Source organism: Dermacentor silvarum, chromosome 3 (assembly GCF_013339745.2).
Source record: "Dermacentor silvarum isolate Dsil-2018 chromosome 3, BIME_Dsil_1.4, whole genome shotgun sequence".
Lineage (NCBI taxonomy): Eukaryota > Metazoa > Arthropoda > Arachnida > Ixodida > Ixodidae > Dermacentor > Dermacentor silvarum.
Window position 1 is genome coordinate 163,788,606 of NC_051156.1, and position 27,505 is coordinate 163,816,110.

A 27,505-nucleotide genomic window follows, 5' to 3' on the forward strand; every position below is an offset into this window, starting at 1 on the left:
AAGAAAATGTGCGAAAATTTGTTCCACGAATAGCTTTCTGTCCTTACAGTGCCGTGCCTGGTGACGGAGGGTGAAAGGGGGAGGGGGCATTGAGAAGGAACGCACAGGATGTGCGAGGGATATAAAACAAAGACAAAATAAAAGAAGCCTGACGTGCAGGTGCCTTTATGGCTTTGTCCCCAGGTCTGTTGCATTAATGTATGGTGCGCATCCGGCCGTAAAATCAAGTATAAAATGAGCAATAAGGCTATGCACAAGTTGCGGACCGCACCTGCACGAAATGTAGCATAAATCCCGATACAGAGTTCTCCTGTATATTCCGTGAACATGTGAAAAAGCCGACTATGCAGGTGGCCTAGCGGCAATATGGGTAGAGCTGAACTGTGCGTAGATTGCGAGATCAGCAGCGAAGAACAGACGTGGAGTCTCCCTTGCATTGCATCAAAAGCTGAACGTCCAACGAGGAAAAATTTCATGTGCTATATTATATGCTGTAAGGCCTCTTACATGTAGTTTTCAGAAAGCGAAATAATTGCGCGTTCTATGAAAAGTTTTCAGTGGACAATAACGTATCTCATGTGACGCTTCGTAAACCTGTTCGGGGATCATTTTACTGCTGCGCAGATAAAAAAAAGGCTCCAAGTGCAGGGGAGACGCAAGGAATTGAGTGAAATTAGGTAAGTGATTGTGTAAATGAAAATGCTGCCAAAATAGATTATAAAGTAAGAAAATAAATGTGAAACTGACTAGGTAACCCTGCAAGAGCGGAAAAAATGGTATAAAACTAAAAAAGAACTACAAGAGAGAAATGTGAGATAGTGGATGCCGTAAATACAGCATACAATTTTTACATAGAGAGAACAGGAAGAAGAAAGCAACCTGGGGAATATGATTGAGAGTAAGTAGAAAAGTAAAACATTACCGCAATAATAATTTTTACATAAGTAATGGTAGGTATGTCGTCAAACGTTCCTCTGCGGAAGATCCCATTTTCAGCTTAATATATAGGCTTCGTCTTGCCATACTGCTTCTAGTGTTTAAATTGGCACTGACTTGCAATATATTCTTTGACTTTCCTGACGTGAGGCGCTACCTACTGAAGATAAAGAGCAATGGCCCAAGAAGCGACATCCTACAGTCCTTTCGATCATATGTACACTAATCTGGGAAACACAATAAATTCAAACGGTACTAAGGGATGTATTACTAACGTTTCTGGCACAACTTCTAAGCGTCGTTCGCTTTTGTTTTTTTTCTCTTCCTTAATTTACCGCATTATTCTGCTCATAGGACATCATTGTTCACTGCAATCAATTTGGCAATACGACGTGCCGTGTTTGCTAGATGTAGCACGCCCCGGTTAACGATACACGAACGAATGAACATTTAGCTGAACTGAAGATATCTGCGTTACACTGATATATATGTTCTTGTTTATTAATGCAATTGCGTGTTATATTTAGAGACTGAAGAGCCCAATAGCAAAATATGGCGAGTAACATTGATAACAACAATCCTTCTCAGGTATATACAAATCCGGGCAACTTATTCGTTAAAGACTTTGTATTAAGCTTTTTTCTTACCCTAGCTTTTTTCTTACCTTAACTAGCTAGGGCCCGAGGGCAAAAGCCCCCAGACTAAGTCGGTGGCTCCACCCACGTAGGCACCGGTAGGCCAAAGGCTTTCCCGATGTCGTGAGCTCTCCGGACGGCCAGGAGTTGATCTTGGAGGACTGCGCTGGATATGCGTCGACTCCAGTCCTCCTCACGGTTGAAGTCCGAAGCCCTTTGGTTGGGGCACAGCCAGAACATATGATCACATAGACATGGAGTGTGTCCACAATTTTTACATTCCGCGGGAAACTCCTGGTCAATTTTGTTAAGCACAAAAGGTGTGGGATAAGATTTAGCTTGAACCATTCTTAATGTGCCTGCCTGAGCTCGGTTTAGCTTCTCATGTGGGGGGGGGGGGGGGAGGAAAAAAATTCTTGCCGTCCCTATAGTGTGAGGTGATTTCGTGAAAAGTACTAAGTGGGTCTTTGTAGGAGCAGCAGTCATCCTGGAGGAGTTCCTGATCTGATGCGCGGCATGTGAGATCTCGCACAGCAGAGTGAGCTTGCTCGTTAGGATTGCAGCCATTGGGGCTGACCGAGTGGCCCTGATGAGCCGGAAACCAGACTAGGTGTGAGCTATCAAGTTGCTGTTAATTATGAGTATTAATTTCATTTCATTTCATTTATTTACCCTAAGGGCCCAGAATCGGGCAATACATAGGGGGGGGGGGGATAACAACAAGAAACTTCAAAACTGGGTTATAAGCATGAACAACAAAACGCAAATTAAGAACACAAATGATCACAACATTAAGGAGATACAGTGCATCTAGTAGTGGCATGAAGTAATTGTTATATAATGCAATAATACAAGACAGAGCTACAACACTTTTAGAATAATACAGCAAATGTAGGACAGAGTTCAAAGGTAGTAAGGCGTGCAAGCAGGATAATATGGTTGTGTAGAAATGATCAGCTGGTATGACAGGTTTTCTCATTAAGGTAGGTTAGTAAAGCCGATTGAAAAGAAGATGATTCCTTATTGTTGGCGATGGATTGCGGAAGGGCGTTTCAGTCATTTATTTATAAAACTAGAGGTGAGTGTAAATGATTCTTAGTCCCAGAAAATGGAGGGTAGACCTTGAGGTCGTGGTCTATACACGCGGAGATGTGGGCTGCTGGATGAATGAATTTGCGTGAAAAGGCACTGTCACTGTGATAAATACTATGAAAAAAGGATATCTCGAATCTCGAATACTTTCTCCGTATCACTAGCGGTAAAATGCCAAGTGTTCTTTTTATGGATGACAGACTGTGATAACTAGAATACGAGGACGAGATGAATCTAGCGGATTTACTTTGAATGGATTCCAGCATGTCGGTAAGGTAAGCTTGATGGGGATGCCATATGTTGGACGCGTACTCTAATGATGGTTTAATCAGTGAAATAAATGCCTGAAGTTTAGTGCCTGAATTAGCAAGGCGTTGGCGACGTTTTAGAACGCCAAGTTTTCTAAATGCTTTGCTAGTGATTAATTCTACATGATCATTCCATTTTAGATTGTAATTAAACAGGACTCCTAAGTATTTAATCGAGGAAATTGATTCTACTGCAGAATTGTTAATTAGGTATTTGTTAGGCAATAAATTGAGACTGGGACCAAATTTAACGTGTTTAGTTTTCTCAATGTTAATTTTCATCTGCCATTTACTGTACCATTCTGAAAGAGTCGTTAAGTCAGATTGCAGGGTCAATGTGTCATTCTGGTTTGTTATTTCTTTATATATTACGCAGTCGTCTGCAAAAAGACGTATGGAACACTGCATGTTGGTCGCTATATCATTTATGTAGATTAAAAATAATAACGGTCCCAAAACTGATCCTTGAGGGACTCCCGACTTGACATGCGTGTGGTTAGATACGTACTCATCAATTTTAACACTCTGAAGTCGGTTACTAAGAAAACCCTTAATCCACATAAAGGTTTTGTCATCTAGCTGTAGGCTACGTAGTTTTGTGAGTAGACGTTGGTGAGGGACGCGATCGAATGCTTTAGAGAAGTCAATAAAAATTGAATTGATGTAAAATGAACTATTGATGGAGTTGTGTAAATCGGTTACTAGCTCAAACAACTGGGTGTTACAGGATCTGTCTTTCTGAAAGCCGTGTTGGTTTTCAAAAAGTAATTTATTAGATTCAATGTGAGACATTATGTGACTGTAAATGATATGTTCAAGAAGTTTGCAGCAAATAGACGTAAGAGAAATAGGACTGTAATTGTTCGCTAAGTGCTTGTCTCCAGATTTAAAGCAAGGAGTGACATGCGCAATCTTCCAGTCACCAGGAAGACACCCAGTGTCCAGTGACTGCTGGAATATTAGTGATAAAATGTAAGATGAGTTATCTGATGTTAGCTTCAAAAGTTTTGCGCTGATACCATCCGGTCCAGGGCACGTTTTGCATGGTAGCCTCTCTATTGCACGTGCTACGCCTGTTTCTGTTATCGAGATAGTTGCAAACTCGTGGGAAATTGCTTGCACTTGAAGCATCGTAGTTTGTATTGGCAGCTCTTCTGAGAAAACTGAAGCAAAATGCTGATTAAAATTTTCGGCAGATTCTTCTGTCGACAGCAGGTCACCATTTTCACATTTGAGTTGTGCCCTGGATTGCTTTTCTTTCGGGTTTACTACTCGCCAAAATTTCGCAGGGTCGGTAATCATCAGGTTGGGAAGAGTACAGTTAAAGTATTTGTTTTTAGCTTCATTAATTGAGGTCACCGTAAACTTTGACAGCCTTTTGTAGTTTTCCCAGTCTAGATTGGTATTTGATGTCGAAGCTTTTCTAAACGCCCGTTTTTTCTTGTTAATGGTTCTGTTCACATCACGTGTGAACCAAGGATCGTCTGCTTTGGACGGGAGAGTTAGTTTAGGTACGCAGCAATCTTCAATTTTTTTAAGGTTGTCTCTATAAAAAGACCAGTTCTGGTTCACTGATCGGCTAGCGAAATTGAGTAGGTATTCAGCCACAAAAGTCGTGAACATGCGGTTCATTTTGTCGATATCTGCGCGAGCATAATCAAGTATTGTTTTCATTTCTTTCGTTTTCATTGGGCGTGGTAGCTCCAGAGTGCAGTGAATGGTCCTATGATCCCTTATTTCCTCGAGAACACGAGCGCTTCCGTATTCAGGATGGTTAGTAAATATCAGATCTAGAATATTTTCGCCTCGTGTAGGGTTTTTTACCAATTGGGAAAGGTTATGAAGGTGTACAGTATGCAGAAAGTGAAGGTATTCTTGGCGATTATTGATACCGAGAACAGAAGGTGTCAACCGGTCTATTGCAGGATAATTAAAATCACCGGCCAAAACAAGTATGGCATTTGGGAACTTATTTGTGACCTGTTCGACAGCATCGGTGAAAAGATCGACAAAATCGGGCTGGCTATCAGGAGGTCGGTAGCACGAACCAATAACACAGTGCACATGACAATGACGCGTAACAATCCAAATCATTTCAAGCGGCGAGTTCATAGGAATAAGAGACGGCTGAAATTCCTTTTTGACAGCAACGATTACGCCACCTCCCCGTGACACTTTTCGGTCTTTGCGAAAGACAACAAATGACTTCGGCAACGATAGTTCATTATCAGCAATATGCTCGGTGAGCCACGTTTCTGTACCAATTATGATATCGGCATCACATGCAAGTATCAGTGTTTTTAAGATGTCAACTTTCTTAAGTAGGCTTCGGAAGTTTGCCAGGAGCAATGTAACTTTATGCGAAGTTGGTTTGTAGTGAGCCACTGTGGCTGGTCATTCGTGCAAGGCTTGCCTTTGTTTACTCACAAGAACGACAGACTTAGACAACAAGTCGTAGCGATAGGTGCGATCCTGCATGTGCAGAAGGTTAAAACGGAGCGTAAAACGCTCGTTTTCCTCGCGGTTTTCCTTGGCAAAGTCTCGAAGCTTTTTTCGTGCCAGCTGGATCTTAGGAGAGAAGTCTTCTTCCAGCCATACTTTGGGTGAAGTTCATGTGACGTGGTGACTGATGACATCGGGGCAAACATGTTTCGATATTAGCAGAATGAGTATCTGCATCCGTGACGCTAGGGGCAAACCATCTAGAAGTAAAAGCACCAGAACCCACCTTTGGCCCGGGGTCTTGCTCCCATTCTTTTTATAGGTTCTCGCATACTTGGCCCACTTTCCCATGTTTGGATTCTCCTCCCTATGGAGGATCCAATCTTGCGTCCGACCTATCGAAATGAATCTCGAAATGTAAGCACGAACAAAAATTCATCTAGCAGGAGAAGGAAAATTGCAGTAAAGCTTCGCGCGAGAAACGTGGCGTAGGTCGAAAGCTGTGCCCGGCGCGATACTTCACCCAGAAGACTTGACCATGAACACACTGGAGCGTGTCACCCACCCGTGCTTCCCTTCTTGCATGTCGGTGTCACGATCGCCCGAAGGCCCCGACCCTATGATATTGCTCTCCCTTCCTGAGAATAGCCATGTTAGTACAGTGTACTGTGAAAAACCCACTACTCCCAGGTTCATCCCTATGCCCGGGGATCGGTTGCATAACGGTCAAGCGGGGTGTAAGTTTAATGAATCAAAGATCAAAGCCTCCAGCTCTGACTGCAGCGCCGAGAGGGAAGGGAAGGGGGGTCATTTCGCGCACACACACACACAGCCACCTGGCCGGCTCAGCCAGCTAAAACATGGCCTTCCCGATTTGCTTCTGCCCGATCAGAGCCACATCTGGAGCGTGGATTAGGACGCCACTTATAGCCCAAACAAAGCCAAGTCGCAGATTTGCAGTAGCCCAAATAAAGCCACATAGCGAACTCGTCCAAGCGATGCCAAATTTTTTTACTGTACCCCAATTTGCATATATATAGCCAAACCTGGCAACACTGGAACGGCGTCGTGGTAGGTCGGCTTCTCTGCAGCAATTCGAAGTTCCACTTTACTGCGCTTGGCGAATGGCAACGGAGCGGCACGTGGAAAACAGAAGCCCAACTCTTGCTCCCTGCTTTAGCCGCATACAGTAACTCTATTACGGAAGTGCGAAAAAGGAGTCCCGCTTAAGTAAATGCCTTATACCTATCTCGTTGCGACGGTGGAAATACGTTGTGGCACTATATTTACTCAATGCTAGCTCTTTACCGTCAACAACCATCGTGAGATGCTGTAGTGAGAAAGCAGTATTGCAACTTGGATGAAGCCAACGGAAGCCACGACTGAAGTGAAGGCGCGAGCTCGAGACGAAAGTGCATGGAAGGATCAAGCAAGCAAGCTGGAGTCCTTCGGAACGCAAACAGCTGAGCTGGCGCTCCGAGGCTAGCCAGGGCGTGTACGGGTTCGACCTGAGGCACAACACAGACCGAGCAGGGACTACCAGACCAGCTGGGACGAGACTGGTGTGTCCTACGGTGAACCATGTGTTCCGGCCAGAGCTGTGATGCAGACTAGACTGAACGGGTCGGTGCTGTTCCTGTGGTGAACGAGCGTTCGAGCCCACCGGTACCAGATGGCCTTGGTCGAGAGTGCGGTGTTCGGGCGAGTCACGTGAATTCGTCCGGCACAACCGCCTGCTGCGGTTGTGGCCACGGTGTCGCGTTGCTGACCGTGTGGACCCTGCCGTGGTGTCGCGCGAACAGTTCGCAATCTGCTCGTGCACTGGCCGCCAGTACGAAGTCTTCGTACAAACAGCACTGCAAGTCTACAAGCGCCCTCGCCTCCGACAGCGTCAAGTACTGTGAGTGACCTTACGAAGATACTCAGACACATCGTATCGTCAATGGGACACGCGCTGTACGTGACAACTCGCATGTGTAGTGGAGTGCGCGGACCATATAGAATTAGTTCATTGCCTTGTAGCTCATCGGAAGTGTAATTGTCGCCGTCTGTCGTTGATAAATGTTTGTCGTGGCTATGACTTTGCTTCCTGTATCTGAGTCCCTGGGCCCACGAACCACCACAGATTGGTTCTGCCGCATTCTTTTTTTGTCATTGTAATGCAACACATCCCCAAAGGCACATGGCCACTTACTCAAATTGACGTCAAAGAAGTTCATCGACGACCAGAACATACCGAGTGGCACGTACCCAGTGATCCACGGCCTACCCAGTGACCCAGGTTGGCGGTATAACCGTTAGGTACAATCAGTCATAGATAAAAATATAGACAGCCACCGTAAACAACGTGAAGTACCTTAAGGATGCGAACACATTACTATACATGTAACAGAGCGTGTTATTCTGTCTATTCAGATGCGTTTTTTGGGGGGCGAGACGGAAATTACCAACATAAGAGAATGCAATGTCTGGGTAGCTAAATAAAAATATTTGCTCAATATCTTTTTACTTATTCACTTGAAGACAGATAAACCAATTGCCAAATTGAAGAATACCAATAATTCAATCAGGTTTGCTTGGAAGCAAGCGTAAGACTTGTTCCACTTTCGACATATCAAGCCTTAACGTGGGCCACAGGACGCATTGTCGTTTTGGAAAATGCAGCTAGTTCCAGTTGGGAATTATCTAAAAATGGAACGCAAATGCATGTTGTAGCAGATCTTGGGGTGAAATATTCCGAATGTTACCGTAGTCTTCAGATTTAAGCTAAACAGACATTATTTTACCATGACTTGGCAGCAATTTCGCAATAGTAACGTGTGACCTAAAGCGAATAATCAGGAAATTATTTAATTACTTTCTTATAACTGAGCAGCTCGAGAACTTTGTCGCAGAAGTAATGTTAACCTCTTGCGGTAATTAAGCTGAAGAAACGAGTTCGGGCTATATGCTCCGCTGGACTTTAAAAATTGTGCAAAAAAAAGAACACCTGCTATTGAGTGCATTGAGAATTAAAGGTGCTGCTATTATCTTCGATGAGCACTTCAGGAAAAAATGTACAATCTATCTAATTCCTAAACTTAGGAATTAGATAGGAATTAGAGTTAAGCGCTTCATCGTCAATATGTAAAAGAAGTTCTACGGTGACGAAGATTGGCCTGACGATCATACTAATAACGCTTCATTTACGGGCGAATTATCAAGCGAAGCCGCAGTACTACGTGAACGTGCCGGGGTTCGTGGTAGTAGGAGGCTGACGTTCTTGCTAATATGTCGATACATGCTCGAACACACCCATAGTATGTTAGGAAACCACTGTATAGCAGCAACAAGGAAATGTTAGCAAGATTGTTCATTAAGTGTAGTGGCCAACGTCGAAGCGTACACATGTTGGGAGTCCTACGAGACAAATGAGAACAGGAAGGCGGATTCTCCAAGTCAAGAACACCACCTGAACAAGGGATGTGTCTGGAGCCACTTTTTCTACAAGTGAACTCGTCGTCAGGGCCCTGATGAAGGCCAGTAGACATGTCAAAAGTCGGCTCTAGCGACATTCCTTCTCGGACGACCAGTGACCACAGACGTTAGGAGGGTTTCCCTAGCATTTTCACTCCTCGTCCCGTCATATTGCAGACTCATGCGCGCTCAAACCAATAATGAATTTGTCTAGCTCGCTGTAGAGAGATCAGTAAAATGTGCCCTCACATATTTGAGCATTCAGTAGTACTGCATAGCTCCACTTAGCTTTATTTTCCATTGTCAACTTTTATCATTTTCATTATAGCTATCTATAAATAGTATCCTGCATCTTTTCCCAGGGATGGAATATATTTCTATAGAGTTCACCTATCATTTTCGTCATGCAGCTTTTCTAAACAACAGACCATTGTGTGTACTCTTTCATTTCCATTCAAAACGAGCGTCTTAGAAAAAAGAGAACAGAAAAAACAGAAAATGCAGATTTACCACGACTAAATTTCTCCGAATGCGACGTTAGTTAATTGGCGCCATAAAGCTATGTCGTTTTGCAATGCCTGTTGTTCTGAGGCTGGTATGTTGTTATTCCGTGTAATGAGGCGCGTAGGCTGTAAATAATTAGGTGCGAGGCTCCAGCGCTACTGCTATCAAGTCTTTGAATGGACACTTTGATGAGACCTTGCAGAGCGCTGCGATGCCTGCTGCATTCGGGCTCCTGATTTATTACAGCCAAACTGTCTGTGGCTAAGGTTCTACGCATTTTTAGTGTCTGTCAACAGATCTTCATGTGCAAAAACTCATCTCCCGAATCGGATTCTACGTCTCATCACTTAAATGAGCATTTTAAGCAGATTAGTTATCAATGGGCACCATTTTCACAATCTGTAAACTCACAGGTAGATAACAAGGGTTTCTCGAAGGTTTGCCGCTGTGCGACCCGCGTCGGCCATGTGTACGCTCGCACCGCCCTCTCTTTGTCGTAGTTCCAAGCGCTTGAGCTGCCTATAGTTTCCTTCCGCTCTCCCGGCGTGCCGGTCCCGTCGCGTGTGTCCACTTTCCGCCTGGCGGCGGAGCCGTCGCACGTGTCTAGTTATTTCCGGCTCCCCGAGGTGGCGGTAGCATTACACGCGAATGTATCCCGCCGATCAAGACCACTGATCAAAATAAAAGTGTGTGTGTGCCTTTTTTCGCGATGACCACCGTCGCCGCTCAGGAGAAATAATATTTGCTCATACCTTTGATTTAAATTCTGTGTCACATCTATGTCGTGATGCTAAACTGCTTCGCTGGGGATCCACCTTCACAGCAGTGGAATGGCACGGGATTATTTTAATCAGAAACTGTCAAATAGGAGAGCTCATCAATAAATATAATATTATAAGATAGTTGTCACCCTGGGATACGCTGTGCTATACTTTTCCTGACCCTTTGGAAACCTGGTAGGGACTGATGGAAACCTGGAAAAACACTGCTGTGTATTTAGAAAGCATTGTGATTGCGTGAACGATTCTGAACATTGTAAGGCTGCATCACAGCTCGTGCGCGGACAATTTTTTGTTACAGCAAAATTGCTTACTTTTAGGGATGCGTGAATTTTCTTCTGAGTGTACAAAAATGCGGCCCGATCGTAGTGATAGTAAAAAAGGGTCCAAGTGCAATAGCACATACCCCTGTGGACTCCGGGTGGTGTGCTCCGGGACCTGTAAGGCGCCTTGAACTACCCTTGTCACACCTGGGACCCAAAGAGATCCCAGGCACAAGCGTAAGGACAGAGGTTTTATTTCAATCGTTTTGAAGAAAAGATTGAAATAAAACGAAAAGGATTGAAATAACAAAGAAAAGAGGGTCAGAACAAACGAAAAGGAAAAAAATTACCGTTGGATTTAAGCCCAAAAGGCCGACCTGCGTCGGCTATATCTGCATTCGCACCGCCCTCTCTTTGTCGGCGTTTCAAGCGCTTTCGTATCTAGTTTCCTTTCCTTCCGCTCTCCCGTGGTGGAGGTGCCATCAAAACATTCCTTGTGTCAAGTTTCCTCCAGCTCCTAGGGGCGGCAGTCCCTGTGGCATAATCGTTCCTGCGTTATCGTGTTTAGTTCTTGTCATGCTATGGCCACTGATGCGGTGCTCTGCGCATGCGTGGCATGCACACACATGTATATATACTACCGACCTATAAGGAAGGGGGTCATTCCCGTTCGTGTTCAAGGCGGTGTCGTTCGTCGCGGAAACACGACAGTCCCGTCATCCACACGAATTTGTTTAAAAAAACTAGGAAGACCGGTTGCCGTTCTCTATTTTGAATTTAACTTCTCTTCAGTCATCGTAATGGGTAGGCCGCATATAGTCCGGAATCCCAAGGAGCAACGCACCTACGAAGAGCGATGTCCGGCATGCGCTTGGCGTTTTGTGCACGATCTTCATCGGTGGTGTTTGCCGCCCGCCGGCGACGATTGCATTCTCGTCCGTGTTCCTGCCGACGCTCTTCCAAGGCGCCTCAGGAGTCTGGTCTATATGAGACCGGGATGGACTTAATATAATAATAACAGAGGTGATACGAGAATGTGTGTGCGTACCTTTCGTCACGATGACCACCTATAAACACAATTGTGTTCGTACCTTTGTTCAAGGTTCTGTATCACATCTGTGTCGTGGGCTGAACAGATTCGCTGGTCATCCACGTCCCCAGAGTGGATTGGCTCATGATTTATTTTTTACCTTTCCTCGTTTGTGTTACCCTGATAGTTTTTCGCCTTTCGTCTTCTTTCAGTGCAGGGTAGCTAGTCGGATAATCTTTAGATTAATGTCCTCTTATTTGATTTGCAATTTCTGTCTTTCTGCTCAGTTGCGCAAATAATTGACTATAATAGAGTGTAAAACTGTGCGAGTTGGTTGGTCTTCATGGTAAAAGGAGCGCAAAAATAACGGCAATTAACACAAAGCAGAGAACAGTTGCTGAACTAAAAACTGAACAAAACTGAACTGAACTGAACAAAGTACACAGCACAGTTGCTGAACCAAATACTGACCGCTTTATTGCACACATGAAGGAATAAATACAGCAGCGCGTGTCCTGTGTACTTCTCTGTCTGGTGCTGCCGTTATTTTCACTACTACGGACGTAACATGCACTTTAAGTGATATTGTTACGTGTAGCTGATGCCCAAGGCTATTTTGGCACTCTTTGGCCACATATGGCCCTTGCGCCAATAAACTCCAATAATGATCATCATCATGCCTAAGGCTATTTCGCATTTATGTACACGGAAGCCAACGGAGGTTAAGATGGCAACGCTATGGCAAGCGGGAACACGTCGTCTTCCTCTTCTTCAGCGGAGCCATACTTTGGCGACTTTTCCGTATCATCACCCCCGGCCATAGAAGCATCGTCCCGATGCTTAAGCTACACATCCGTGGTGAAAGGTGTGTGATTTGGCTTTAGTATCGCTACGTGAACGATGTCACGTGCAGCTGACGAAGAGTCAGCAGTCCTGATGTTGACGACTGGCTCCGCTTGTACGAACGTGTCAGTTGGCCATAGCTGGCCCTTGCGCCATTAAACGAACGTGTCAGCACCAGTCACAGGTGGGATCCGGCTATTATGCTTGCAGACGTTCTTTTCTACCTCGACGACACTCCGCGGGCATGGTTACAGACTCACGAAGAGGAGATCTCGAGCTGGGATGTCTTCAATGAGCAGCTCTGCGACATTTTTGGCAATCCGTTCGGTCGCCCACTCAATACCCTTGCCACACGTCGACCGAGTCCTACGTGTCTTACATTCTGGACGTCTTGGCCCTTTGTACCAAGGCCGACCCGAACATGTTGGAGGACAGTAAGACTATTCACGTTCTCACAGGCATTGTTGACGGCGCCTTAAATTTAATAGTGTTTACCAACCTCACCAGCATCGATACGATCCTCAAGGAGTGCCGCCGTCTCGAGCATGCTTAACGCCGCCGGGTATCCCGACACACCACGCGACTTCCAAACACAGCTGCTACGTCATCTTGTGACCTCTTCTACCCCGCACCTCCACCAAATAATGTTACGTGTAGCTGATGCCCAGGACTATTTACAATTTATATACATGGAAGCCAACGTCGACCAAGATGGCGACGCTATATATCAAGGGGAAACACGTCGTCTTCCTCCTCTTCAGCGCTGCGACACTGTGGCGGCTGCTCCGTATCAATATGAACACTTGTCATCGAAATCTTCTTTTAAGAAATACCAACTACGTGCCTTCAGCTTTATTACCTGGTTCTGCTCACGCTCTACACATGAGATGCTAGGGCTCCTCTTCCGAGGTGTTAAACAGTGGTCGAACGAGGGATGTTTTAAGCTCGAGCCAACGTTTCGAGAAGGGGATTCATATTTGCTTGGAGGTAACCGAATTTCTGCTGTCGGAACGTCAGCTCTAGTCAGAGACATTCATCGTTCACCTTGAAGCAGAGAGGCGGTGTCTCGGATTGCTCATCGCGCCCTGGTAATAACTTGTTGGTAACAGCTTGCTGCTTCCAGTTGTGACGACTTTTGTGTGTTCGGCTGGCACGTATACTCATGACCTATTGGTAATCAGTATATATTTATAAATTTTGTTGGTGTTATTGCTGTAGGGTGAGTCACTGCTTGTCGGGTACTTTCCATTTAGGCTTTTGTAGCGGTCATGCCATATTTGTTGAGGTAATGTCGGATGTAGTTGGTTTATACACAATATATTACCAACCCCATTTCGATTTCTCAAAACGGCACCTTCCGGGGTCTTCAGGTAGGTAAGTGGTAAAAGGTTTGGTCAGCGAATTCCATTGTTAGAGATGCAGGGGGCTTTGTGCTGTTGCTAGGAAGGATTGTTCCAGTCTCTCTATATCTTATCGTGTGGACCAATGATAAAACGCGTATATGCCTATGCTATTGCACTGCTCTTGTTCGTGTGCATAAACAAAGGAAAATACGAGAAAGTTAGAAAAAAACATCCTCCTGCACGCCTATCAATGTACAAACAGCACCATTTCACTATCAATGAGGGCAACAGACGGTTGGCTTCAATTTTTTGTTCACGAGATTTTAGAAAAAATGCTTCTATAGTAGCCAGTGCCAGGCAGTCTCGGTGCAGGTGTTATATCGGCACCTTTTTGAACTGTTTTTGAAACTTTTAAGCTAGGGCAATCTGCTGCCAAATGCTAGCGCGTTGAGACCTTGGTATTTTACTGGTGGCTGCTGAGACGCTTGCTAATAGAAGTACATATCCTGGTTTGCAAGGTTTACATGTGACTGCAGGAGAAGGGAAACAAGTTCACGACGGCGCAAGTACAAGGTAATAATTTGGGTATTAATTTGGCGACGAGCTTCGTTGTCTAATGCCCTCATGAGATGTCTGAATGCTCTTTTCAATTTCTTTACTTCTGTACTACTTTCAATTTCTGTACAAATCCTTCGCCGCAAGATCAGGGACCATACAGGCAAAACACAATGCCATACCAATCATTTTTGTGAGAGTAGATATCAGCGCAGGTGGCCGGCGAATGTCAAAAAGCATTTTAAAACGCAACACTTTGCTAATTCGGCCTCAGATCCATTAAATATCTTGCCCCGACCTTTTTTGAACTGTAAAATCTGGGAGGCTGGTTTGGACTCCCTTCATTGAGCAGTTAGGCGTGGCGATATTGTGGGCCATCCTCTGGTACGATTTGAGGCCAGCCCCTAGATAAAGATGTTTTTGAGCGATTCTCTTAGACGCCCGTTCCTGCGTTGGGCGTCGGCGTGCCTCGCCCTCCCTCAGCGTAACCTAGTGAACGCGGACCATAGCGAGGAATGAAAGAAGGCGATAGCGAAGAGAGCGCGAGGAGCAAAGCGGGGGAGGAAGCTGCAGTGATAGCATGAGGCGGAAAGCGGAGGAGAGTATGGCAAAAGGTGAGGAGAAAAATGTCACAGTTTCGCGATAAGGGCGAAGCAATGAATGCGATAGCAACACAGCAATGCCATACGAAGTAAGGTGAGCGGCTTTGGTAGCAATATGAATTGTAGTAAACATGAGCTGATTAAGTAAGCAGGTGTGCTGCGGCGTAAGTAGACCGACATGAAGAGAGACTCGATGACCACGAGAAGACGCGTGTGAAACGGTGGTGTTGATGAGAAGCGCTTCCCGTGGGCAGCGCGTGCGAAGGGACACACCTGTAGCGCTGCACTGCCGATCAGGGCAGCATTGCATGTGTAGCGTGCGTTGGAAAATGTGGCCCGACTATTACTAACTGAATGAACAAGCGTGATGTGAGCGCGCACAAACAAACATGAATAGATCACACTGAATGACTGCAGGCAACAACTGTCAAAACGCTGGCAGCAAGCAGCAGGCGAAGGTACTTGCGGTCTATCGCTTCAACGGAAATTGAGCGGCGAATGCACGGCGCATAAAGGTCAGAGCCGTGTAGAGATAAGCGACGGTGCGAGCGAGCGACGAGCGCGGTTGCTGGCAGAGTAGAAGTGCGCCCCCCCCCCTCCCCCCAGCTCCCGCCGGCGCTGGCTTCCCGCTTCTTTGCTTGCGCGTGGGATATTGAGTGCGTTTGCTCTCCGTGATAGCGCGCGACCCCACACGCTTCCGCTCGGGCATACGGCGCGCGGCGAAGATTTTATCTATAGGGAACCTGACGGCGACGGCGACGCCGACGGCAGAAATCCGGTTGAAGTGTCCATATAATTGCTATCGCAATAAAAGCAGAATACTATAGGGAAGAGACAGCGAGGAGGAAAGCAGAGGAAGAGATTACAGTGAAAGCATGAGGTGGAAAGTGGGAGAGGAGAGCATGGAGAAAAATTGAGGACAAAAGCAAAAGGCTGCGATAGCGAAGAGAGCGCGTATAGGAAAGCGGAGGATGCCACCTTGAATGCACCACAAGATGCCGCTCACGTCCGGGCATCCGCTTTCGTTAACATCTCACCCCTAGAACTTTTGCAATGTTCCACATCTTTGGCTTTTTTTTATTATGACTGACTTCAAAGTGGTAACGGCGTCATTTTCCTAGGCCTAAAGATGTCGATGCTTACCATGATTGTGACAGTTGCAAGCTTTACAGATAGCAAGCTTACTAGCCAAGCAAGCCTTTACCTACATAACAAATACAGTGAATTATGACGAGGCATCTTTCCACAAGTGAATCGATGGTCAGTAAGACCGAAGTGGCCGTTCATTATAATTAACAAACACCATAGCAGGCTTTCATCAACGGGGCCTTCAAGTGATTCTGTCATCGAGGAAGGCGAATGGTGAGGTCAGCAAAAACATACGAAGCAGCCGCCCAGAGGGCTGTGCAGAGGTCCAGTTCGTGCCGGTCCAACACGCTCATCGTGTCCGCCTCGGTGTGGTGGAAGTAGAAGTACTTGTCGTTAGCCGTGCTCAGAGACAGGGCCGGCACGCCCTTTTCATTCCAGGGCGAAACGTCGGCCTCCGAAGCTCGGAGTGCAAGTTGCGTCGCATTAATGGACGCGAACAAGCGGAGCACCTCCGCCACGATGCAACGAGCACGACCGTTGGAGCCCGAGAAGCCGAGGCCCAAAGGACGGAACGTTCCGGAGTCGGATTCCATGACGAGGTTCATGAGGTGGTGCTCACGTGCAAAGTGGCGGCGGAAGTAGTCCAGTGCGCCTGTGATACCTTGTTCCTCTCCGGTCCAGAGAACGCAGCGTAGCGTGCGTCGAGGCTTGAGGCCCAGACGTCGAAGAACAGCAAGAGCCCGCCACGAGATGAAGGCGCCAGCACCGTCGTCCATGGCACCTTGACCGACGTCCCAGGAGTCCAAGTGACCAGAAAGCAGAACGACCTGCATTAAAGATGAAAATTTATAGAGAATTTATAGAGAAAAAAATGATTGTGGAACCGGCGACATCTCAGGATTATATAAGAAATTGGAAGGTGGCAGTGGTAGGTGACCAGCTTCACATGAACTGTCGTCACTGCTGCGCCAGACGGCTTCAAATGTCGGATAACACCACGCCTTCAATTTATAGACAAAATTCTGTGAAAGAGATCAGTGCGTTTATTTAGAAAAAATAATTGAAGTAAAAGGCAGTTCGCCGTCAATGCATAGAGAAAAATAGTTATAGCATCGAGAATAATCAATTAGGAGTCATAGTCAGCGAAAATTACCTCTTCCGGTTTGCTTTTGCCGCGAATTTCCGCAATTGTGTTCCGAGAAACCGCCGGCGGAAGCAACTTGGCTCGCATCACAAGCTTCACGACTGGCTCGATTCCTAAAGAAAACAATGAAAGGGTCACGTCACGACATATTACAATGAGAATTTCGAGAGATGAGGATATAGCACACACATTAGCGTTTTTTGTGCGTAAACCCATTTTTAAAGACGCAGACTGAGAACCGTACACACTTTAAAGCAAGAATACATTTACTCTCCGCCATTAGAGCTGGAATATTGGCTTCAACCCAGCGCTAAAAGAGACACTACTGCGTACCCGTTTTGCTTATTGGATACTACCGATAGGCTTCGTATATTTTAGATCCCAGTCGTACGTCGACTGGGATCTATTCAGAAGAATGAGGGCTAATGAGGACAGACAAGTAGAAACCTTCGAGGACCTACTAGAAAATTTGAAAATTACAGTGGCCAACGCCACTAAAGAAATAAGCGCGGACCTAGAGGTACCAGCCATGGACTCCAGACTCGCACACCTCCTGGAGGCCAAGAACGCGCTAAGACAAAGATGACAACAGCAGAAGCTAAACAGGAGGCTGAGGTCTAAATTAACGAAAATCAACAAAGAGATCGAAGAACACTCTAGAAAGTTGAATGCGCAGCAATGGGACGAGGTTTGTAATGAGGCGGACGGTAAAATGAGAAGGGGCAGCAAGTGGAGCCTTCTAAAGAACCTCTTCACCGACAGCAACAAACCGACCAAGAGTAATGCCCGACTAACGATCGAAAGGCTCATTCATCATGATACGAAAGAAGGCACGAATCCGCGGGACTTTGCTGACACCCTGGCAGACATCTATCTGCCGGTAGAGCACAAATCTGTACCGTGGGACGACCCGACACGCGAGTATAAGGGGAAACCTCAACTCTCGCTGGATCGTCCTTTCGAAATTTCGGAGATTGTGCACGCCCTTCACGACCTAAACGGTCGCTCGGCCCCCGGCCCAGACGGAATAACAAACAAACTACTCAGAAATCTAGATGACAAAGCCATACAAATTATTGCGAGCAAAATTAACGAGGTATGGGCTGAAGGCCGGGTACCGGACGAATGGCGAACTGCCAATGTAGTCCTCATCCCCAAACCCGGAAAACCACTCCATGTAGAGAATCTGAGGCCCATCTCCCTTACGTCGTGCCTCGGAAAGGTCGCGGAACATGCCATCCACAATAGAATTGGAGAGCACATTGAAGAAAACGGTCTATTCCGCCACAATCTTATAGGCTTCAGAAAATCCCTATCCACGCAAGACGCCATGCTACTCATCAGGAGCGCCGTCATAGACAACAAATCCAAGGATGTAAAAGGCATCCTGGCGCTCGACCTAACAAAGGCCTTTGATACGGTCAGGCACGAACACATCCTCAACGAAATCTCCACTTTAGATCTCGGAGTAAATTTCCACAATTTTGTAAGATCGTTTTTGGATAACCGAACGGCCACCATAAACGTCGGACAAATCAGAAGCAGAAAGCACATGCTAGGTAACATCGGCACCCCGCAAGGGTCAGTGCTTTCGCCGCTTCTTTTCAACATCGCAATGCATGATCTCGCAAACAAACTCTCGAAAGTCTCGGGGATAGGGCACGCGATTTACGCGGACGACATCACCATTTGGTCCACGAGCGGCCCGCTAGGCACTCTGGAGCAGAACCTGCAGCAAGCGCTGGACACCACGGAAGCTTTCCTTACAAACACGGGACTGAAGCTCTCCCCCAGCAAATCAGAGCTCCTCCTGTGCAAACAAGGCCCCAGGCAGAGACAGCCCCTTAGCTTCCTCCCCGTTCACCTACACACCAGGGACGGAGGAAACATCCCCAGGTGTAACACAATTAAGGTCCTGGGCATGGTCATTGGGGCTTACAGCAATGACAACGCGGAGGCACTAAAACGCATCACAAAGAGCACCCACAATTTCACCAGGGTCATATCACGGGTCGCTAGCAAAAGGGACGGACTGAAAGAGGACAATCTCATGAAAGCATTTCACGCTTTCCTCATCAGCCACGTAACTTACGCCGCTCCCTTCCTCAACTGGAAGAAGACGGAGCTGAACAAAATCGACACACTAATCAGAACAGGATTGAAAAAGGTCCTAAGCCTCCCTAGAAACACTAGTACGGAACGACTCCTTCAATTGGGGCTACACAACACGGCAACAGAACTCTTTGAAGCACAGCGAAACGCCCAAATTAGTCGGCTCTCACTCACAAAGGCGGGCATCGAGATATTACTAGAAGCAGACATACAGCCCCTCTTCATGCTACCAGAGAAGTCGCAACTATGCATAAATGCCAAGAGGTCAATAACCGTTGATGCAATCCCAAGAAACATACACCCGACCCACAACGAAGGGCGGAGAAAAGCGAGAGCGAAGGCAATCCTTGGCAACATTAATCGTAACGAAACGCAAGTCCTCTTCGTTGACGCGGCCAGATATTGGAATCGAGGCGCATACGCGGTCTCTGTGGTGGACGCCCATGGATCACTCGTCAACGCAGCCACGGTGGTTACCAACTTCACTCACGAAGCAGAAGAAATGGCCATCGCGGTGGCCCTTCGAAGCTGCAAAGAAGCCTCCGTCATTTACTCGGACTCAAGAACAGCCATCAGAACCTTCTCGGCGGCCCTCGTCTCTAGGAAAGCAGCTACGGTGGTCAACAAAATCTTCCAAGAAACGGGAGGAGATAACCTCACGTCCCCACACATCACATGGTTCCCGGCCCACATGGGCAACATTTCCGGACCTCCTGACTGTAATCCGAATGAGCGGGCACACCAACTGGCGCGAGAACTCACATTCCGCGTCTGCGGTCCGCCCCCTCGCTTCAACCCAGCCTAGAGGGATTTAGACAACAAAGACCCGCTTGTATCATACCACGAAATCACTTCAAATCATAGGTTAGCACGAAGAATTTTTCCTCCTCCTCACCAAAACCTCAAGAAAGCACAGGCCGTCACTTACAGACAGTTGCAGACTAGGACATACATCACACCAACAACACTAAGCAGGATCAATCCAGACTTTCCTACTGCATGCCCACACTGCGGCCACGAATACAACAACTTCGAACACATGCTCTGGCTGTGCCCTGCCAACGCGGGCACGGACTTTCCTGACCAGTCTTCCTGGGACTCAGCGCTCAGAAGTACAGAGCTCATCGCTCAGCTCAAGGCTGTCCAGAGGGCCCGGGCCGTCGCCGAAGGACTATGTCTACCGGCCCCGACCTGGGTGGAGCCACCGGATAGATTGGCGGGGCCTCCGGCCCCGCTTTAATTCTTTCTCCTTAGGACCTAAATAAAGTTCGTGCTCACTCACTCGTATATTTTAACCATGCAGCAGCGGCGATTATAAAAGCCAAACAAAAAATGATTGTTATATTCCTGTTATTGACGTGCGAGCTACCATTCTTCCGATGGCATATATCGTGTACTCACGTAAGCGCGCACTATCGTGAGCACTATGAAAGGGAACACGGGAGCGCGTGTCAGATAGCCTCGAACCCTAGCTGATATGGCGATACGCGGCGGCCGCCGTCGAAAACAATGTGGCAAGGGGGGCGGTGTTCTAATCACCGTTACAAGATTACTTTGCCAGTTTGCAAACTCCGTCGGGGTGCAGCGGCAGAACGTGGCCCCTTTCGGTTCCCGCTCGCGAGGTGGCGCTTCCGACGCCGTTGGCCCGGTCGCATCATGGTTACGGAGCCTGCGCGCTGCGTTAAACGCAATTTACGCCGTTAATTATGTGCAAGGGAAGTAATTTCCGAGATTGTGAGCAAACGTTATTTCGATTGTGCAACTAGAGTACAGTTTCAGCCACTAGAGCGATTCCCCACGGCAGAGATGTGACTGAGATGCCTCAATCTAGCTACTGCTATGCGGGACTCTTATCCATTCAGCTGCGAAGATTAATCGGGTTCAGTTCTTTTACATTCAGTTCTATATAAGATTACGTGTTTGCGGTGGGTCAGGGAACATAAGTATCTGATGCCGCCGAAAATATTGAAACCTAGAACCACTCGTTTGTTTTAGAACACTCAATGCCAGGATACGCGTTTTTTAAAGCACGATACCGAAGTACTTCAGTGAAAGCTCGCCGTTTTTAAGGCTATAAAACGCGAAAGACGACGAGAACAACACAGGTCAAATTGAAAACTATTTATTAAGGCGAAAACCGTAGATGGCTCATGCGAAAAATCCGACGTCCGGTGTTGGTGCCACCAACAAATGTAGTGGTTTCGGGTGCCTTAGTTAACTCTACCTTAATTAACATAGAGTTCATTAAGGCACTTGAACCCACGACTTTTGGTGTTACTTAAGGCAAAATAATTAAGACACACTTAATTAGGATATAGTTAATCATGGCACGCAGACCCACAACCGCTGGTGGGAATCGAATCCTCAACCATTGGTGTTAATTAAGGCGAAGGTAATTAAGTCGCATTTAATCATGATATAGTTAATTAAGACACTCGAACCCACTCTTTGGTTCCATTAGGGAGAAGTTCATTAGGAAACAATTAAGGTAAGTCGAACCCACGACCTTTGGTCTTTGGTGGGAAAGAACAAGTAATAGGAAGTAATTGCAGGTTAAAGGCGGTCACAATTAACCCGGAGTCCCCCACTACGGCGTGCCTCATAATCATATCGTGCTTTTGTAACATATAAAGCACCAGAAATTAATTGGATTTTTTAAACTCACGACGCATTCGAATGAGAATGTCAAGCAATATAATGAATTTTCGTGAGCGCGCACGCTCTCGCATTCATTCTCTTTAGCGTATGCTAAAGTGACTGTCAACTTTTGGAACAATGCAACAAACATCAACTGGGAATCACATTTCGAAAGCCAAAGTTACAAAAGACGCGCTTTTGTGTTTGCTACAGCCATCTTTTCCTTGCTTTCGAATCGATGGTTAAAATCTCGGGAGAAAAAGTGCATTCTTGTCACAAGTTGGAGCGGGAGCACACGCCGCTCGAGCTGCGTTTATAGATGTCACTGGGACTCACAGGGATTACGATCACTACGCAACAAAGTTGAACGCAATGTTACTTGATTTGTTGAAGGCAAAAAAAAAAAAAAACACCCGGCAGAAGACCACGCCTGCGTTGACTACGCCAGCGTGGCGGCCAAGAAGCCATAGGCACCGCCGACACCGGCCGACACCTCCGTTACCTCCGTCAAACCGGTCAAACGGCGACGAGCGCGCCCCCGCTCGGCGGTACAGGGAAGGGTGACATTCGCGGCGCCGGAGTTTGCAAACTGAAGAGGTAATCTAGTAACGTTGATTCTAATAACTGTTGGTACTTTAACCATGGTTCTGCTTACACAAAGTGCGGAACTTTCTACTCGCCAGCGCACAGTGATAACTGTTTGGTATTGCGGTTACTGGTAACTTTGTGCGCCGAAGCGTGGCCAAACGTAGCACTCTTTTAAGGCGTAAGAAACTCATCGCGTCAATTGATACAAAAATATTGATTGAAATTACGAGCCAAGGTATAAAAGTTCCGTTATACGGTTGCACAAAGAACAAAAAATTAAAAAAATCATGAAAGAAAAAAATTACTCGCTGTAAGTCACTGCGGCACATAACCGTCTTGCCGGCTTTCGGCGGCCAGTGAAATGCCGTAAGCTGCCGTTTTCGACAAACGCAGGCGCGGTGGGAGTGTCAACAGTTAGCGGAAGAGCGCCCCCCTTTCCCCTCTGTTTTCGACAGCGCCATCCGCGTACCGCTCTAGCTTGGTTTCGAGGCTATTTGCCATGCGTTCCCGTGTTCCCTTTCATATTGCTCACGATATTCCTTATTCTCGGGTATCCGGCACCACGCAGTTCATTAATATCGACGTAAGTGGAACACGCGCAGCATCCGTTGCATCTTAGCTTATTAAATATTGCGTGGAACAGTGACAATAGTAAAGCACTGAAATGTACGACAACAACAAAATACCGCTAAAACAATAAACGGGTGGGCGTTGGGTATACATGTGACCTGTCGGACAGCGGCCTCTTTTCGCCCCGAACGATGTCATTGCTGTGGTTATCCTAGTATTGACCCTTTTCCCGGCGCTCCCGTGGGCGCTGCCATGTTTGATCACGTGGTGACGCGTCCATTGCTTGCCTCAGCTGCCTCCGTGTTTACAATGCAAGCGCGTGACGCCGGTGCGGCGCAGCAAACCTCCGTTTCGACGCATATCGTAGACGGTGACTGTGTGGATGACACGAAGCTTTGGTCACAGCTTTAGAGGACATGTAAGTGCTTTCAGAGCTCATTACGCCTTGTCCAAACGGCGCGGGCAGCGTAATCGGTGCTTTTACTAAAAGCGGGGCTAGGAATGTATTCCAAGCTGTCCAAACTTACCGCTTATGAATTAAATCAGGATCACTGTGCTCGTTCTTTATTTGGCAAACATTTTCAAGCAGCGGCTTGTCATGTTTCTGACTCAGTAAATTTCCTCGGTTCTTCGGTGCGGCCACTATTTGATTGTTTATTTTTAGCCTAATCGCTCGCGGGTGTGCTCTGCTGCGATATATTTGGTCTTGCGGCACACAAAGCTTGGAATGTAAATGTTCTGTACTTTGTCGTAGCTTGTAGCGAAGACGTATTATCGCTAGTCCCTCCGTCACGAAACGTTCAGCTTTCAACATTCGTGTATTATTGTCGGTGTTGTCGCTGTCACTCATGCTTCGGCACATTGATTCAAGTGTGCGCCCATTCCCTCATTACTGATACGTTGGCGATAGGGTGGGTGTAAGTTTGCGTGCGAGTAGGGGTGGATGTGTGTAAATAACGAGCGAGCAACTTAATATGCCAGTAAGTGTCGTTACTTCCTTTTGTAACGAGCGGTACTCACTCTTCAGTGCCCACGTTGCGGACTTGAAGTCATTTCTTTGGAGATTAGCTATACAGCGCTAGCGGATTAACTTTTTTTTAATCATCGAGGAAAGCCGCGCATCGCGAAGGGCGCACAGGCAGTCGTTATGTAGCAGCGGCGACACAGGTTGATTCCATTCCTTAATATGCGAATCACGATTTTTGCAGCTAACTACCGCACACGTCTTCCCTTTATCTTTACACATTTTGCAGCATGAATTAGGCACAGTGCATTAGCGAACATCCACTTGCATTTTCGACAGCTCAAACAGTAGCAGGGCAGAAGCAGTAGTTGTTTCGTATTTGTGCGCGTTCGCTGAGGCAACGTATGGCGCGCCGCCGAAAGCGCCATCTCGTTCCTCTAGAGCAAAATCCTCCGCGAAAAGGGTCAATAGTGATGGTTTCCAACTGCACCAGACGATGCGTGAAACATGAAATGGACCGCGCTTCCGGTAAAATACATGCAACCAGTAAAAATAGTCATGTAAACCAGCCATTGTGACAGGATGGGATTTTTGGTATTTCATGATGGTCTCGAGACATAGAACACGTAGATACAGTGTATACGGCTCGCTGGATGCTCGAATAATATCAGGGTAAGTATACCCTCGTAAAGAATGGCGCGTGTCAGTGATTCCATGCATTATGCCTGTGTGGCTCATTTTGAAGATAAATTGCTCTCCGGTCTTATGTTAGTCCCTTTTTTTTTCCGCAGCGCGCAATAATTTATAGGCAACCTTTGCAAGAAGACCAATGCCGCTTCTGTCGAGAAAGAGGAATTTCAAGAAAGACGCAAAAATAATGCATGTCCACTGGAAGATACCGCACACGATTGTAATATGGGAACATTTTGTATTGGTCTTACACGGTCATGCATGGAGGAGTGGAGTGGTTCCCCATGGGTCTTATCACTGCACTATATACATGTATATTTATCGGACCTTGTTTGAAGCAACCACAGTTTTAGGCAGACCTAAGTGAAAGTTGGACCGGTTTATCATGGAAGCGCAACACATCGATACTTTTGGAGCCTCCTATGTAAGCAAACTGTCAGTGTCCTTGTCCTGAATGTCAAGAGATCGTTCAATCTCGCGCCTTCAATCGCACTATTGTCGTTTTTTTATTTTGTATCTCTTTAGATATGACGGAGGGCATGTGTGGCGATAAGTAATGGTATGTACTTATGTATTGCAATGCTGAATACGAGAGCACATTGTCGAATGTACCTCGCTGCGTCTGTTTTCATCTGTTCTTTCCGCAGTTCCTGTATTCGACATTATTCGAGACAATCACATAAAAAGCTTTTATAGTGCGGGAGCGCAGTTCATATACCCGTTTAATAAACTAGTAGATCGCAAATTTCTATGGTTTGCCCTTAACCAATAGGGTGGATTCCAAAAACAGAAGTTGGTTTACTGTTCTTACTTTTATGTCCTTTGGGAAAGCATATTTTCACGAGGGACATGTGGCGCCAATACTGGGAAGTACTTAACAAAATACAAGAGACTTGGGTCACTCACGGTAGCTCGGCTCGCTCAGTTTACCAACTTTCCTTTTGTACCACCTCTTCACCGCCTAACATGCCATGCGGCCGCAGATTACTGCCACGGCAATCCTATTCACGCATTTTGTTCTTAAAACTTAAATATCCACCACGCCCTTCAATATGAAATACATGCTCCGGTCAGAGTAATCCATTACGCTGCCAAGTAACAACTAGCTCAATGGATAAACATCTTTCACCTCGGGCTTGCAGACGTGCGAAGAGTTCGGAGTCCTCGACGGTGATAGATGCAGCCGGTATCCTGGTGGTGTTTTCGTCGTACTCCATGTAACCTGTGTGTGGGCTGTTGATCGACAAAGGAGTCACGGAGCGGACGAGTGCGGCAACGGCTTCCTGCCTTCGCTGCTGCCGTGGCCCCGTGCGTGCGGTAGTTGACCGTATCCTCGTAGGATACGTACTCTTGGTTGAAAACGACAATTTTACCCTTTGCCTGCAGCCAGGTTCGCAGACACGAGCAGTCTTAATAGGGAGATTTAAAAATCCTCATAATTGAAATAATATCGTACGCGTGATGGTCGAAACCGGCGATAACTAAAAAAATGATCTGAATTCATTATGCGCAAATTTTTATTTTTGTTAGCAATGATGGTTCTTGTATCACCAGGAAATAAAGCAATATTATCAAGCCAGAGCAAGAAATACCCAGAAATGGACGAAGACGGTTGCATAAGAGAAGACATGCTATTTATACTAAATGATGGCCTTTCAACGTCCCCGGGACAGTGGCATGCAGGTGACGCAGAACATCATGTCCTGCGTTATTTCTTGGTCCCTCCGAATAATACTGATATAGTTATAGCAGCAGTAATAATACTGATAAGAGTAACAATCAAAACGAAGCAATGAGCGCAGCGGGATGGGCAGTGAAGTTGACAGCGGAAGCATCTCAGTCAGGTTTTCGCGGACTGTATATAGAACAGCGGACAAGCACTCACGCTACGTTACGATGCCTCCCACCGGCAACTTTTGCCTAGACGCTGAGGACTTTTTACAATTGCCATGCATTCCTACTTTGGGGCTTCGTCTGAGCATGTTTAAGTTCTTCGAATACTTCTTATAAGCTTTCCTTATATCTCTTTCCAGCAAATCTAGGCACCGAAACAAATTAGCTTGTTCCTCAGCCAAACGTTAAAACGTCACTGACAGTTTTTATACAGAACGTTTTCTTTTTGCAACTTTCTGATGTTTAACAATTTAACATACATGTAAACGCCGATCTCATGCTGCACAGGAGAGAATTGAGGTAATTAACTGAAACCCTGATGCTGTACTCACAGTAGAATGAATGAGTGAAGCTCTTACCTGCCTTGACTTCTTCTCGAGTTCTTTGAAGGATCCAACGACCAGCACGGGTGCCGTGATGCCACCTGCCGGCGTGGGCACACTGTTTCCCAAGCCCAGAATGTCCATTCTCTTCATCCTGGGCTCCATCATCCACGCTTCCTCGTGACCCCTCTGCCAGTTTATTACCCCAGCCTTCTCCGCGTGCACAGAGTCTAGTCCATGCCATGCGTAGCACGTCCAACATGTAGTCGATCGAGTCTTCTAAGCTTTTGCTGCCGGACGGCCTCGCACCGAATGTGTCCACGAAAGTGGCCAGTTCCTCGTACGTCACATTTTGTTCGTCTCCGTGCACTACCATTTCTGTGATCTTGTCCACGATTGGTTTGTATTTGCGTATCTCTCTCACCAAACGCCGAGGAAGCACTGCGTCGTTCTCGCACGTATACTGCTTTGCCGATTGAGATATCACCGCGGCATTGAGGACGATGAGGGCACAAGTGAAAAAGCAGCACCAGCTCATTGCAGTTGCTTGGAATTGCTGTTCAGCTGAAAAGAAGCCACTACGTAAATACGTGGGTAAGTTTCATAAATTTCAGGCTGCGAGCGTTTATAGACGTTTTACAGCGGGCAGCCTGCGCACCGCGCACGGGGGGGGGGGGGGGGGGGGGGGCTAGAGGTGCACCGGCACT

General features: G+C 46.6%; 1 protein-coding gene across 1 annotated transcript; it reads right to left on the reverse strand.

Moving 5' to 3' along the window:
- Positions 1 to 16,093: 16,093 nt before the first annotated feature.
- On the reverse strand, positions 16,094 to 27,174 carry LOC119444982 (carboxypeptidase Q-like). Its single transcript, XM_049664828.1, is given in 6 exon segments — positions 16,094 to 16,704; positions 17,031 to 17,134; positions 25,712 to 25,862; positions 25,864 to 25,956; positions 26,835 to 27,038; positions 27,040 to 27,174. Coding segments are annotated over 6 exon segments (1,260 nt in total). The 3' UTR covers positions 16,094 to 16,131.
- Positions 27,175 to 27,505: the final 331 nt, after the last annotated feature.